Source organism: Meleagris gallopavo, chromosome Z (genome assembly GCF_905368555.1).
Source record: "Meleagris gallopavo chromosome Z, MGAL_WU_HG_1.1, whole genome shotgun sequence".
Classification (NCBI taxonomy): domain Eukaryota; kingdom Metazoa; phylum Chordata; class Aves; order Galliformes; family Phasianidae; genus Meleagris; species Meleagris gallopavo.
Genome location: NC_139435.1, coordinates 66113058 through 66126188, shown reverse-complemented (window position 1 = coordinate 66126188; position 13131 = coordinate 66113058). Strand labels below are relative to the sequence as shown.

Here is a 13131-nt window from a genome sequence, read left to right as displayed (position 1 = left end):
TGAAAAAAAAAAAAACCAAAACAATAACAAGTAAGTAAAAAGCCTAAGACTATCTCAAACCCCTACTCACCCGGACTAGATGCCCCATAGCAAAAGCAAAAGACTTCTGTATCACACTGTTGCGATCAGTCAGGCCAGCAAGTAAAGCACTCATAAGTTTGCCTGTTGGAAGAGTTCGCTTTGTTAGATGTATCATGTTTTTATTGCTTGACAAGAATTAGAACTGCCTATGTTTCATTAAATCATGTGCATTTACACATTGTCACTCTTCATGTTTGCTGAGTTATGCATCTGTTTCTTCAATGTTTACTCAAGTGCACAGTGTAATGCAGCTCTTGGTAGCAGCAAAGCTCAGCCAATGCTGATGTTTTGCGACCCTTAGCCTGCAAATCTTGACTGATAATGCTTCTCTGACACGAGCACCCTAGCTTATCAACTATTGAGTTCTTTTTCTACTTTGCAGCAAAAAGGAGTCCTTCTTCGTATTGCTAAATCACAATATATTTTCTCTTTACCTTGAGAATTAAGATCCACAGGACCTAAGTCCTTTACGGTTCTCCTGTAGCTCAAAGTGAAAAAACAAGTGCTTACTTACAGCACTACACTAACACAAACATCATTACTACGCTCCAAGAAGGCATAGAGACAAATTTCCATCTGTTCCTCCTGGGCACTGGAGAACTCTTAGCTTTTCTCTCAGCCTCCTCCTTGTTGGTGATGAATCCAACACCCCATTGATCTAATCCAGTATCCCTATCTCACACATGACAACTTCAAACAACTCTGAGGAAAATACAAAAAATGGATCCTTCTTGTGATAAAAATCAAAGGTGAATAGGGAAGAAAAGCTACCTACAAAGTAGCAATCAAAAACACTTAAAACTTGAGACTAGAAACAAACCCTACCTGAATAAGGTGTTAGGTCTTGGGGACACTGCGTAGTTAGTGAGACAATTACACTGGCACAGCCTCCCTAGAAGATTGCAGGAGAAAACAAAAGATAAGAAACTATATTAGCACCTGGTTATCGCTGTTCATACTTGCTGAGGTACATGTCTATTAAAATCCCAAAGTACCTTTGTGCCTAGGCCTACTCCACTTTTTATTAGTTCACACAGTCGAGGAATCAGCTCACCCAGGACAGAAACATCCAAGTACTGCAAGCTCTAGAAAAAGGGAAGAGAAAAAAAAAATAAAATAATGAATGTGACAGACTTCAGCTGATCTGAAGAAATCATTCTGTACCACACAGAGGATGTATTATCCTGAGCCTTTGGAGAGGTGACCCTGCTGAAATTACTGGTTACTGGAATCAATATATTCCTGCACTCAGGCTTTTTCAAAAGCTGAAAGTATTACACAAGTAAGAATTCTTTTTGGACTGGAAAAGAAGAGCAAAGGGGTGCCTATCTTAGCACAAAACCAAACATTTGTCTTGATTGCCTGAAAGCCTGAAGCAGTAACATGGCCTGACTAGACAATAAAATGGCAAAAGTCAAGCTTTTAAACAGGAGAAGGCAAACAGGTGGAAAAAGCCACAAAAGTTTGAGAGATATAATTGGTATAACTTCTAATCACTTGTACACATGATGCTTGTGAGCAAACAAGTCTCATGTTACCAGCACTGTGCAGTACTATCTGTAGAGGGGAGATTCACCCCCTAGCAAATTCAAAGATCATGCATTAACTGGAGTTAACCTTCTCTGAGCTTCTGAGTCAGGTATCCTAACAATTTTCCCTACTGTCCAGTATGCTGAAGGGAGAAAGGAATAACCCCCTATGTCACTTACAAGGAGAGAGTTCACCATCTCCCAGTGTGCCCCAGAACATACAGCAATAGAGAAGGCTGCTCACAAACCAGAACATTTTTATGGTACTCCAGGGAAGATGCACTATCCCATCCTTTCACTAACAAATCTCAAGCACCGACAAAACAATCACAACTATCCTGAAGGGGCAGAGGCATAGCCAGGAAGAGAGACAGCAGCAGCTGTTCCAGCCTGCAAGGCATCCATAAGTACACTTTTACATGGAACCTTTCATCCCCAACTACTTCACATACTATTTATAGAGAGCACTCCACCTGACACCAAAATGCAATTCCCCCTGGCACAGAGGCCCAACAGTTCCAAATGCTACATGCAGAACTGCTGTTGTTATTTTTCCACAAGTGAAGAGAACAGCTCTGCAGGTTGCACTTGTCTTAAAACTTGCTCAGTGCTTATACAACCTTGCCTGCTCTCATGTCCCAGTCTGCATGAAGTGTCCAAGCAGAAAACTTTTCTTTAGAAACAGACAGGTTGGTACCTGGAGACCAGAAAGGTCTATCAAACCCTACAGCACAGTGCCTCAGCATCAGGAACTCCTCCAGCAGCAAACTACAGCAACAAACACCAGCTACAGACAGTGCTTTCATTGACAATGGCATTATTTTAAAAATCTGCACCATCTAAAGCCCAGCCAATGTCCAGGTGAGCTTATCTAAGGCAACGACTAGACAGCATTTGTATCTGAAGAACAATGACTATTGTCAGCCTGAGGCTATATGTGCAGCTTTTTTGTTGAACTGCAGGCCAGAGATGAAAAGAAATGGCAAAAAGCAAAATGCAGAATCAGCTGAGCTCCCATCCAAGTAAAAGCATTTGTAGGAAACCCTCTTCATCAAAGAGGGCAGGTTCTCAGGTAGAAAAACATTCTCTCTGATTCCAAGTGAGAACCACAACCATTTACAACTGATGGGAAGAGCAAGCTGTGACTATAGGATAAGACAAATCAGTGTGTGAAAAAGATGAACAGACATCCACACAAGGATATAATAAAACAAAGCCTAACGTGAAATTCCATAAATGCTTCTACTTCCATTTCCAGTCTTCTTCTATCATATATCTTAAACTGGAAACTTCTCGAATCAAACAATTACCATGTTAATTGTTTCCATCATGGGAGATGACTTGACAGCACTAAGTCTGGCACTATCCATTGCAGTCTAAAGAAAAGAAAAGAACAAGAAAATGTTAATTCAACCTGAAAGGCCAACATTAGGTGTAACTCACTACCTCTTAAACTCAAGCCAAAAATCCATTTTTATGGATATGGATACATCCAGGCAAAAAATGATTACTTGTACAAACTGTGAATGTTTTCTCCTTCAGAGACAGCTGGATGTTGTAGTGGAGTACAGGAGGTGCACCATATAAGTCTGATACAATGGACAGACAAAAATGGGAAAAAAAACAGAAAAGATTTGCTCTGTCCTATTATTCACTACCTTCTAATTGACAGAAGAGCAGAATTTGTTCCCTTCCTCTTCCCACAATAAAAGTAGCTGAATTTGCTCTTGAACAGTAGGGTTCCAGTTATTTCCCCAGAAGGCTGTGACTGATTAACATGGTTCTTTGAGATAGATTAAAAGGACACTACTGAAACACCCAGCTCCAGCCTGTATTGCTACAGCATGCCTTCTAATTTACGTTACAAGAAGTCATCACACAATTAAACCCCTAGGAAAAGGAGTAGCAAAGTCTGACAGTACAGGTGCATTATTAGACTCTCTGCCTGTTTCACAGCTGTACATGGTGCTGAAGTGATGTTTAATTGCTTCTTACCAAGGTTGTTCTTCACTTTCTGAAATACATGGAAATCTAGGAACTAAAAAAATCCTAACACTTCCTTGTCCCACCAAAAACAACAACAACAACAACAAAACAACCCAAACTTGTCCATCCAGATTCCAACGATTAAATTCTTTTAGTAACCCTTTACCCATTCTGCTTCACCTCTACCTCTCAAATCTGCTACTTTCTGGTCACAAACAGAATAAATGCAATTTTTATCTTTGCTATTTCTGCTCTGTTGATAATTCCCTTTAATATTTGTACTTACTTTCTCCTGATCTGTTGCACAGAGGCTTAAGTAATTGAGGACCTGAGGCTCCAGTGCACTCAAGGCCTCCAGCAAGGCTGGGATAAGTTTTGGTGCATGAGGTTTCAGCATAGATCCAGCACTTTTACTGATCTTCACAAGAGTGTTAATGCTAGAAGAAGCAGCAAGGGAAAAAAATCAACACAGAAACAGTTTTGGTTGAAAAAAAAAAAAAAAAATCTCTGGTATACTTCAATACAATATCAAAAAATGGCCAATTAATGGTCAATTCAGATAACAGGTATGCCAACATACCTGCATCTATACATTGTTCTGATTAGGTGGTAGCACATCTTAGCCCTGAGCCTCTAAGCCATTCTATGCTCTGCATGGAGATTGTTTAGATTAGCCAGGGCATGAAAAAGGGCAAGGAGTACTACTGACAATTGTAGGAACAAATAACATGTTTCAAAAAAGGTTCTGAGAAAAGCCAGTCAAGAGAAATCAATTGCTTCTTCCTAAGAAAAGCACAATTACAATGTGTTCAGATCCCTCTGTACAGATACCATTTGTCAGTCTGAAACCTTTAGATCTCTCAGGGTGCATTTTGACAGCGTTTTCAAACCTTAAAAAGGATGAAAAAAAAATTCACTGTTTGTTTAGAGCTTTCTAACCTTCCTAGGTAATCATGATCAATAAAAGAAAATTGTTTCTCAGGAGACCAGCAATGCTGAAGTAAATGAAGAAATAAATAAGGTTCCAAAGTGACAAGCATAATAATTCCCTACATATCAAGGGACATCAAACCATTAAAATGCATAACACATATCTGAGCAATGTGAACAGATGCAGTTGCCTCTGCAATATGTGTTGTCATTACTCACATCTAGACATGAAATAAGACCTGTCTTTTCCAGGAACTATCATGGGATTTTTTTGTTTGTTTACAAGTAGATGAGATGCCACTTCTGAATAATCTTGAGCAGGAAAAAAAAACCCATGAAGATCAGCTTGCCACTTGTACCTGGACAAAAGAACTCTCTCCTAAGCAATGAATCTGCACATCTGTAGAAAGGTGAGACATTTCAAGGTCAAAGTGTATAACTCATTAATATTGTTGTCTCCATTTGTTTAAATAAGATGCTTCCAAAATACAAATATAGCTTCCTGTTAGAATTCAGTGGGTTCAATATAAAGGCTGTTTTGGGCAGAAATTTGTGACTTCAAACACAAAGAATGTTCTGCAAGTGAGGTGAATAAGCTGAGTCTGTTTGGCACAAATCATAGAATTATCAAGGCTGGTAAAGACTACTAAAATCATCTAGTCCGACCATCAATCCACTCCTACTATGCCCAAATCATGCATACCCTCAACCCAGCAAGTTTGTAGGCTGCAAAACTAACCTGAGAGACCGGACTTCAGCAACTGTGCTGACTATTCCTTTATCTAGGAGACAAGGGAGCAATACAGCTACTGTCTTCTGACCAGCAACTCCTTTGGAGGGATCACACATTTTCACACAAACCTGGAGACAGATGAGAAATGCTCTTACAAGTATGTAGAAATTTCCTGCTTGGATTTAGTCAAAGCACCTTTTGAGTCAAACAGAAGCCAAATGCAACTACACAAACTGCTTACAGTGAATCCAAAGCTCTGCCACATATTCATTCTTCTCTCCAGAAAGTACTCAGACCCTAAACCATGTTCTTAAAAGATGCTTCAGCTCCAGTCAGCTTCCAGAAAGGGCAAGTTCAAAGCCACATCTAAGAGGTGCTGATCTGCACCTGAAGGGAGATGTACTACATGATCTCTCAGCTGAGGGACAGCCCTTCTCAGCCACACAGAGTCAACCATTCCACAAAATCAGACTGCAAATCCCATGTCAGAAAAAACTCTGCAATTGTAACAGATCTGTGTTTGGACCAGATCACCACTTTTGCCATAGAAATTGCGTGCTGCATACATCACAAAAGTTATGATTTCAAACAGTTCTTATCATCTGTTACCATTTCCACTGATTTGACCTCTTAGAAGAATATCAAACAGAGCATTGATATGTGGAGTATCCCCAGCATATTTTTTCAGCAATTGCATCAAACAGTAAAGTTCAGATTGGACTATTTTGTTTCACAACAGGTTTTACTAGGCTTGGTCGGCTACATCTTGCTGCAGTTACAGAATGTTTCTTTAGACCTCGCCACGTGGGAAAAGACGACTAGGAGAAAGAACTACAGTTCAGTATCTCCCTCTTGTGGCTGTACAGAACTCAGCATTGCATTAGATTCAAACTCCAGAATTCCACCAACGTCAACAAAACTAAGTAGGAGTATGTGGCCAAGCTTATTACAATTGCCTTTTAAGATACTGTTCTGTTTATCACTCTGTCTTATACTAGACAACTATCCAAGATGACAACCTGTTGTAAAAGGCCATTTCTTGAGAGATTAAAAGGAATGATTATCGTAGACATCCAGAACATACATGCACCTGTGTACAAGTGACAAAATAAGATTTTTACCTTGCTTAAGGTTTTTAAGGCTAGTTCTGCTGCTTTTCGCACAGACTCCTAAAAAAAAGAAAACAAATAACATTTTTACTAGTTTTACAGCTTCTATATAATGATGCACACTCACTGATAAGTATAACAATAGTTCTGTTAAGAAAGTATTCATGGCTGACACTTAAACTTTCAAAGAAATTTCATAGCAGCAAGTAAACAGTCAAATCAGCACTGACCTGGTGCCACATGATACCACTAGCAGTCAGACTCTCACTTTACCTGCACTGATGAATTAACAAGTACTGAGCAAAACTCCTGCGTACTGAAACACAGTTACTGGCATTGCTAACTTCTTCAGATGTTCTCAGAATAATTCTGGCCTGTCACAAACGGACTTTCTCAAAGTTTATTTTCCAGGTAAAATTTAGGAATTGGTGTCCCATGGACCCATTCCAAAAGGCAGCATGCAGGTAGCTGATCTGTTTTGGAGGCTAGTATTTTTTATCAGCAATCAGGTAGAACATTCTGTGCCAGTTGGTTTGAGTGCCCCAGAACATTTCTGAACACAGTGAATTTACTAGTATAAGGGCAACTTCCTTGTTCACAGCACAGTTTGGGAAACAACCCAGCCCTGGTTTATCTGGAAAATCTGGATGCACAGAAAACACAGGCTCTAGCATGGGAGGACTCGAGGACTCCAACTTCCTATCTGCAAGGCATTTAAGCACACAAGCAGACCAAAAAAAAATGTTTCTATACTTTAGAATATACTTAGGAATTCTTTCATATCCAGGAAAAAATGCTGAACCTTCAAGAATAGCAGCAGGAATGAAAGCTAACACTTAAAAACATGAGGAAAAACATACATAATTCATTAGAGAGCATGGAAGTTTTAACTGCAAAGGGTCTGAACCTTTAGTCTGCTTAACACATAGCTACCATTAGCTTTAACTCAATTTCTCAAAGAATCTCTTCTAAATACCTCAAAGTTTGATCACTACTTTCCATAGAAGATTCCTGTTCAAATAACAGTTCCATTACCTTAATGTCATCTTGCACTCTAAACAGAATTTCCCAGATTTCTGGAAGCTTATCTATGATGTCATCCAAAGGCCTTCCTCTTAGTAGGTCATTCAGTGCAAGACAGCTGCAAACAAAGAATTTCATTTCCATCACATGGTATTTCTTTGATACAAGTATACACACATTTGTAAACACAAGTAAATGATTAAAAAAAAAAAAAAAAAAGAACTGTTTTACATTTCTTATTTTCCACAAAACCTAAATCTATTATAAGAATGTCTCCTTTAGCAAAAGAGACAAACACCCAGCTAGGCAGGTGAAATGTGACAGTTGACAGCAGTAAAAAAGGCTGCTGCGGTAAAAATTGCTATTGAGAACATTCTAGTTAGGATATTGTTTCAATTTTTTTTTTCTCCAAGTACAGGATAAAAAAAAGCCTCAGAACAGTCTTAAGACTGGAAATGAAATAAAATGGAAGTTTTCAAAACAGTGTAATCATAGACTGCTATAAATAAAAAACATCTATTAAAAATGCTCTTCCAAGCAGCATGCTGCTGTCAAGTATGTATATATAGACAGACTACCAATATTTTCTAGTGTTAAGCAATACTTCAGGCCCACAGATAGCCAAAAGCTTTGTATGGAAAAAGCTCCTCCTTTGTGGAATGTTGTCTAGCATTATGGCAAATTATATGCAATAAAAATTTTCAGGCTCAAAGAAGCAAATTGCTTTAAGATTTTATCACTCTTCTAGGGTGAACTCCAAGACTAGGACCTATCCTGATAGAAGGACATGCCGTCCTCCCACACAGACCTCTTCAGGTTAGCAGGTTTATTGTAAAGAAGAGTTCAAAGAAAACTGTTACTTCCCCAGCATTACCTGGATTCCCTGATTCTCCACAGACTGCTGGTTAGGTTACTGATCAAATCGTCAAGAATTTCCTTCATATACTTATCAACCTATAATTAATAAGAAAGGAATATACTTGAGACAAGCCTAGAGCATGCATCTGTCGTGCATTCTGAAGAAAGATCCTAATAGACAGAATTACATGACTTCAGTCACAGCAGATGAACCAACGCTTGCCAGAGCTGGCTCTGTGCAAGTTCATTTTGACTTTGCTTTAGAAGTGCCCTTCTTTGCACTGCTTCAGGGCTTAGAGCTGTAACAGAGACCACAACGAAAAATGAAAGTTCTTAGTCCTTTTCAACAGAACTGTTTAGATGCAGCACTAAACATGCATTGTGGCAGAAACAGCTGTATGCTACCCAAGGATCAGTCAATGATTTCACACTGAAATTAGCCATGATATGAGAAAGAATTTGCAAACCCAGCTCCAGTTCTTTCAGATCTAGAGTAAAGGCAACTTAAGAAGTTACTTATGCCTGAAACATGCCTGGGAGGAGTTAACCTCAAATTGATGGAATAATCTCTTCCCATGGGTTTTTTTCCACTCTAGAACTGAGGAACCACATTTAGATGTTCTTGCTCTAAGGGATGCATCTTCAATTATAATGACTTCTCAAGAACTTCTCGTATGCAATATTAAAGCAATATCACAGTGAGGAAAGACCCCACGTGCAGTATAAAGTCAGCTTTAACACTGGCCACACAAAGGCTATGGTGTCCTTTCACGAACAAGAGGAAGCACAAAGCCTTTGTGCATTCCTCACCTCATCCTGAGGTTCAACCATATCTTTCTTTAGGACAGTGTCTAATCCCTTTCTACACATTTCCTCATTTCTTAAGATACAGCTTTCCCATAAGGATCTTTGAAACACTCCCAGGTTAGCAGGAACCCACCACTGTTGTTTACAGCAACTCACCATTGATTTATCAGTGACCAAGGCATTCCAAATGCTGGTCATTGCTTGCCGAATGCCCACGTTGGGGTCAAACTGGTAACGGTAAAGCCGAGGAAGAAGCTGGGGCAAAAATGGAGCCAGCTGCTCTCCAGCCTTGGCAGCTATCACATTGAAACCAAAAGCTGCTCCCTGAAATGATGACAGAAGAACATTTGGTGAAACCATTTACTCACCACTCAGTTATCGCTCCTAGGCACACCATAGTCAGTGGCACAGCTGACTGACAGTCCAGATAACAAGAGAAGAAGAACAAGAGTAGTACCAGTACAAGCTCTTGCCAAAGCTACAATATCAGAAATACATCAAGCAGACAGTCACCATCAGGAGATGAGAAGATACTTCTTCTTCAGCCCTATCCACAGCACACCCTCCAACTTTTATTTCAAGGTATCATTTGACATCCTATGGCAAAGTTCTGGTGGAAGATTAGAGCTGCAAGGATTTGACTACAGTTTTCCAAAATAAGCTCTTTTTGAATGAAGGCCACTGCTTCCCTTCAACACTGCTGCATTCAGAAGACCTAGAATAATTTATGAACTGAAAAATTAACCAACACTATCTTAACCACGCAACTTACATTTCTGGGGATTACTGGTTTGCACACGGCCTTAATTATTTCAAACTCAAGCATTCTTTCATACTCTTTCTTTTTTTCCCCAATGTCAATTACGACACAGTGGAACTGATGCCCATCCATAAAGTGTCATGGAATTTCGTAAGACAGCTTGAAAAGAAACTACCCAAAGGCAGCAATGGCAGCCTCTGTGACTGCACTCAGTGACTTCCTCTACATTTCCTGATTTGATATGTCAAAAACTGCCACTTAAAACCTAAGTTGTAGAACTACTTCACAGGATAGAAAGTACTTTCTAGACTGTGACCCAGACAAGACAAACTCACAGACAGGACCACAGCTGTGATGGTGCAAGAAACCATCAAGCAAGGTCCTGCAAAGCTTGCTCCACTTCACTCTTCAGTAGAGGTGCCCCAGCATTGAGAGAGGGAAGTCTTGAAAGATGTGCTGACTTGCCAAACATTGGATGGAAGCTAATGCTGGTGCTTGATTTTTGCACTAAGTAGTATTTCTCAGAGACTCAAAACCTCAGGTGAGGAGCACAAAAGAGCATGGAAGATGAAATACAGATGTGGCCAACTTTGTATTTTCCACATAAAAGAGCATCAAAGGTGCTCTGCATACTCCCAGGGACTGAACAGCTTCCTCCTATCTTTAGGAAAAAACAGTGAAAAAGACAGTTGCCAAGCTAGAACTCTAAAAAATGTACTTAAAATTTATTATTCTACTGTCTTGCCCTACCCCCAAGAAATGGCTCCAGTGGTCTTCTGACTTTGCTAGGAGTCCCAGTAGTTTTTAAAATATTGAGGCTTTATTTTTGTTAAGTTAAAAAATGACGTTATTTTGGCAACATCGGTTAAACAGCATATTTTCAACTGAGATTCTAGTAACCAGCTGCTGACCAATTTTTGTTCTGCTTTCTTACGTAATAAAGTTCACTTCCTTTAGCATGTGAAAATTCACCCAGTTTTGAAAATATTATCATACTGTCCAAACACATCAAGATCTTGCTTCTGAAATGCAAAAATGCAAAAAAGAAAGGATCACAGCTAGTTCATAGTGGAATGCAGAATGATAAAACCTGTGATACCAACATTACGTTGTAAGAACTTTAATCTAAGTTTGTTTCTCATGCCTCTTAATTTGCGTTGAACGAGACACCAAAGCACCAACACATGGCCTTCACATGCAGTTATCTATGGATCACAGAACTGCTGTGAGAAAAATGCAGTCACTGTTTCTAGTGCTCAAAAAAGGAATGGGAGGGTTACAAAAGAAGGAAATTACCTTCCGAGAATTCCACATGGCATGATGGTTGGCCAGATTCATGAATTTATACACCAGATCAGGCTGATTGAGATCACTAGCAAGTGAACAAAGCTCCTTGTAGGTAGAAAGACCTTGACTTCGAAAAGCAAAAGAGAAATCCAGTTATTTTTAGGGAAATCATTACTTATAGCAGAAGAAATACCATAATAGTTAACAGTATATTCTGTGCTTATTGACCACTGTCAATTAACTTACCCATCTGGGGTTTTGCTCAAGCCACCCTGAAACACCACAGTTTCTCCAGTCATCTCATGTTTGGCTCTATTGGAAAAGAGGTCCAGTATTAGCTATACCAAACTCTGACCTTGAATGTACTGTTCACTACTGAGCAAGTGAATTTGTTTTTCCCTATTATTCAGTAACTTCCTATCCTCTCAATTACAGACCCACAAATAAAAATAAATAAATAAATATTAAAAAATAAAATAAAATCAACCAACCAAAGGAAAAAAAAAACAACATACAGAAGTGCAAAGCGACACTGCAAGAAATCTCATCAGCCTATGTCATGTGTAAAGTTAATGAGACATGGCAGAAAGCTAGGGCTTTGCTGTGTAGTCAGAAGCCAAGTCAAAACACTGACTGATGGCTTATTTCAGACCAGATGCAAGCTACATCAGTGGAAAGCACATCCACTTCAGAATGAAAGAAAAAACAACAAAACATTTCCACACATCTGATCTTTTCCTGTTCACCACTACTGAAACCCCCACACTTGTAGGTTAGGTTTTCGTCACCAAGTTAGAAAGAAGGCTGTAAGAGCACTTCCAACACAGATTCAACATGATTAACAGCTAGTAGGTCTGCAACACCGCTTTTTTTTTTTTGTGCTAAAGTAAACATGTGATTATTAACAATTCTCCTCAGCAAAGCGTATGCTTCAGACACAAGTAAGATTCTACTTCTACAACATTGATACTGTTCAGAATCACTGCAGGAGCTCACTGTCCTTTGCAATTACACAGTGCAGCAAGGAGGAAACCAAACCCAAACTGATTTGAACTGCTTGAATCAGGACTGAATCATTATTTGGTAGCTTTGTTAAATTCAGAACAGAACAAAACTGGAATAGCCTCACTCACAATAAACCCAGGCTGAATTAAGAAATATCCCAGTTTGACTTCCTGGCAGTTTGTGGATAGTGGTTTCCTCCAGGCACAAGGCATCTCTCTCATACAAAAGAGGCACATTTTTGTTCCCATCAGACTGCAGCTTAGAGTACTTTTTAAGACACATCGTACCTTTTCCCAGTCATAAGGGTATCAACAAGTGTGGTGACTAGCTCTTGCTGATCCTGTTCACTTCCTAGTTCATATATCAGCCCAAGACCTTTTGAAGCAACATCCTGACTAAGCTCTGCAAGAGATTGCACAAAGTGAAATTAAAGATAAGCATGTGAGTAGTAAAAAACAAATTTAAATTACAAGATCCAGCAGAAAAAATCATGATTAAGAAACAAAAGCTATGTGTTGCAGTCCACAGTTCTCCATTTCAGAGCAGATATAGTCTGGCAATGCAAGCTTTGGATTCTGAAGCAGCAACTTGCTCCTGCTCCATAAATTAAGTGACATCTTCATATTAACGTTGTCACTGCTGGCTTTGAAATAGCTGAGATCATTCAAAGAGCTGCCATTATTCAGACATGCTACAGGCCCCTGTAGTTCAGCAAATAGTCCCTTTAACTTTGGTGAGCTCTGATTAGTCCACTGGATGCCATCCTTTTCACTAGTTGCCATCGCTAGACATAAAAGTCAAACATTTTTTGTTTAAAGATAGCTTAGAGTTACTGTCCGTATAGAACTCTGTGATACTTCTGCCCAGAGCAAAGCAGAAGCAGCAGACTGAACAGATTCTGTTATTACAGCCTGCAGAAGGAAAAGCAGAAGTATATTTATACTCTCATTTCTACAAGATCTAGGAAAGAAAATTTCTGAAGAAGAAATGGTAATTTTTATTTTATTTTTTTTTACACAGACA

General features: G+C 39.3%; 1 protein-coding gene across 4 annotated transcripts in view; it reads right to left on the bottom strand.

Moving 5' to 3' along the window:
* The window catches only part of ECPAS (Ecm29 proteasome adaptor and scaffold), a 59768-nt gene that overhangs the window by 8236 nt on the left and 38401 nt on the right, over positions 1 to 13131 (bottom strand). For all 4 annotated transcript variants that reach the window (XM_085214254.1, XM_085214256.1, XM_085214257.1 and 1 more), the window contains exons 27-39: positions 12396 to 12510; positions 11350 to 11415; positions 11113 to 11230; positions 9213 to 9380; positions 8266 to 8345; positions 7404 to 7509; positions 6381 to 6428; positions 5266 to 5387; positions 3883 to 4033; positions 2921 to 2986; positions 1077 to 1166; positions 907 to 973; positions 71 to 162 (exon numbers count right to left, since the gene is read on the bottom strand). In XM_085214254.1, coding sequence (XP_085070380.1) covers positions 71 to 162; positions 907 to 973; positions 1077 to 1166; positions 2921 to 2986; positions 3883 to 4033; positions 5266 to 5387; positions 6381 to 6428; positions 7404 to 7509; positions 8266 to 8345; positions 9213 to 9380; positions 11113 to 11230; positions 11350 to 11415; positions 12396 to 12510 — 1289 coding nt within the window. The remainder of the gene's footprint in view (positions 1 to 70; positions 163 to 906; positions 974 to 1076; positions 1167 to 2920; positions 2987 to 3882; positions 4034 to 5265; positions 5388 to 6380; positions 6429 to 7403; positions 7510 to 8265; positions 8346 to 9212; positions 9381 to 11112; positions 11231 to 11349; positions 11416 to 12395; positions 12511 to 13131) is intronic.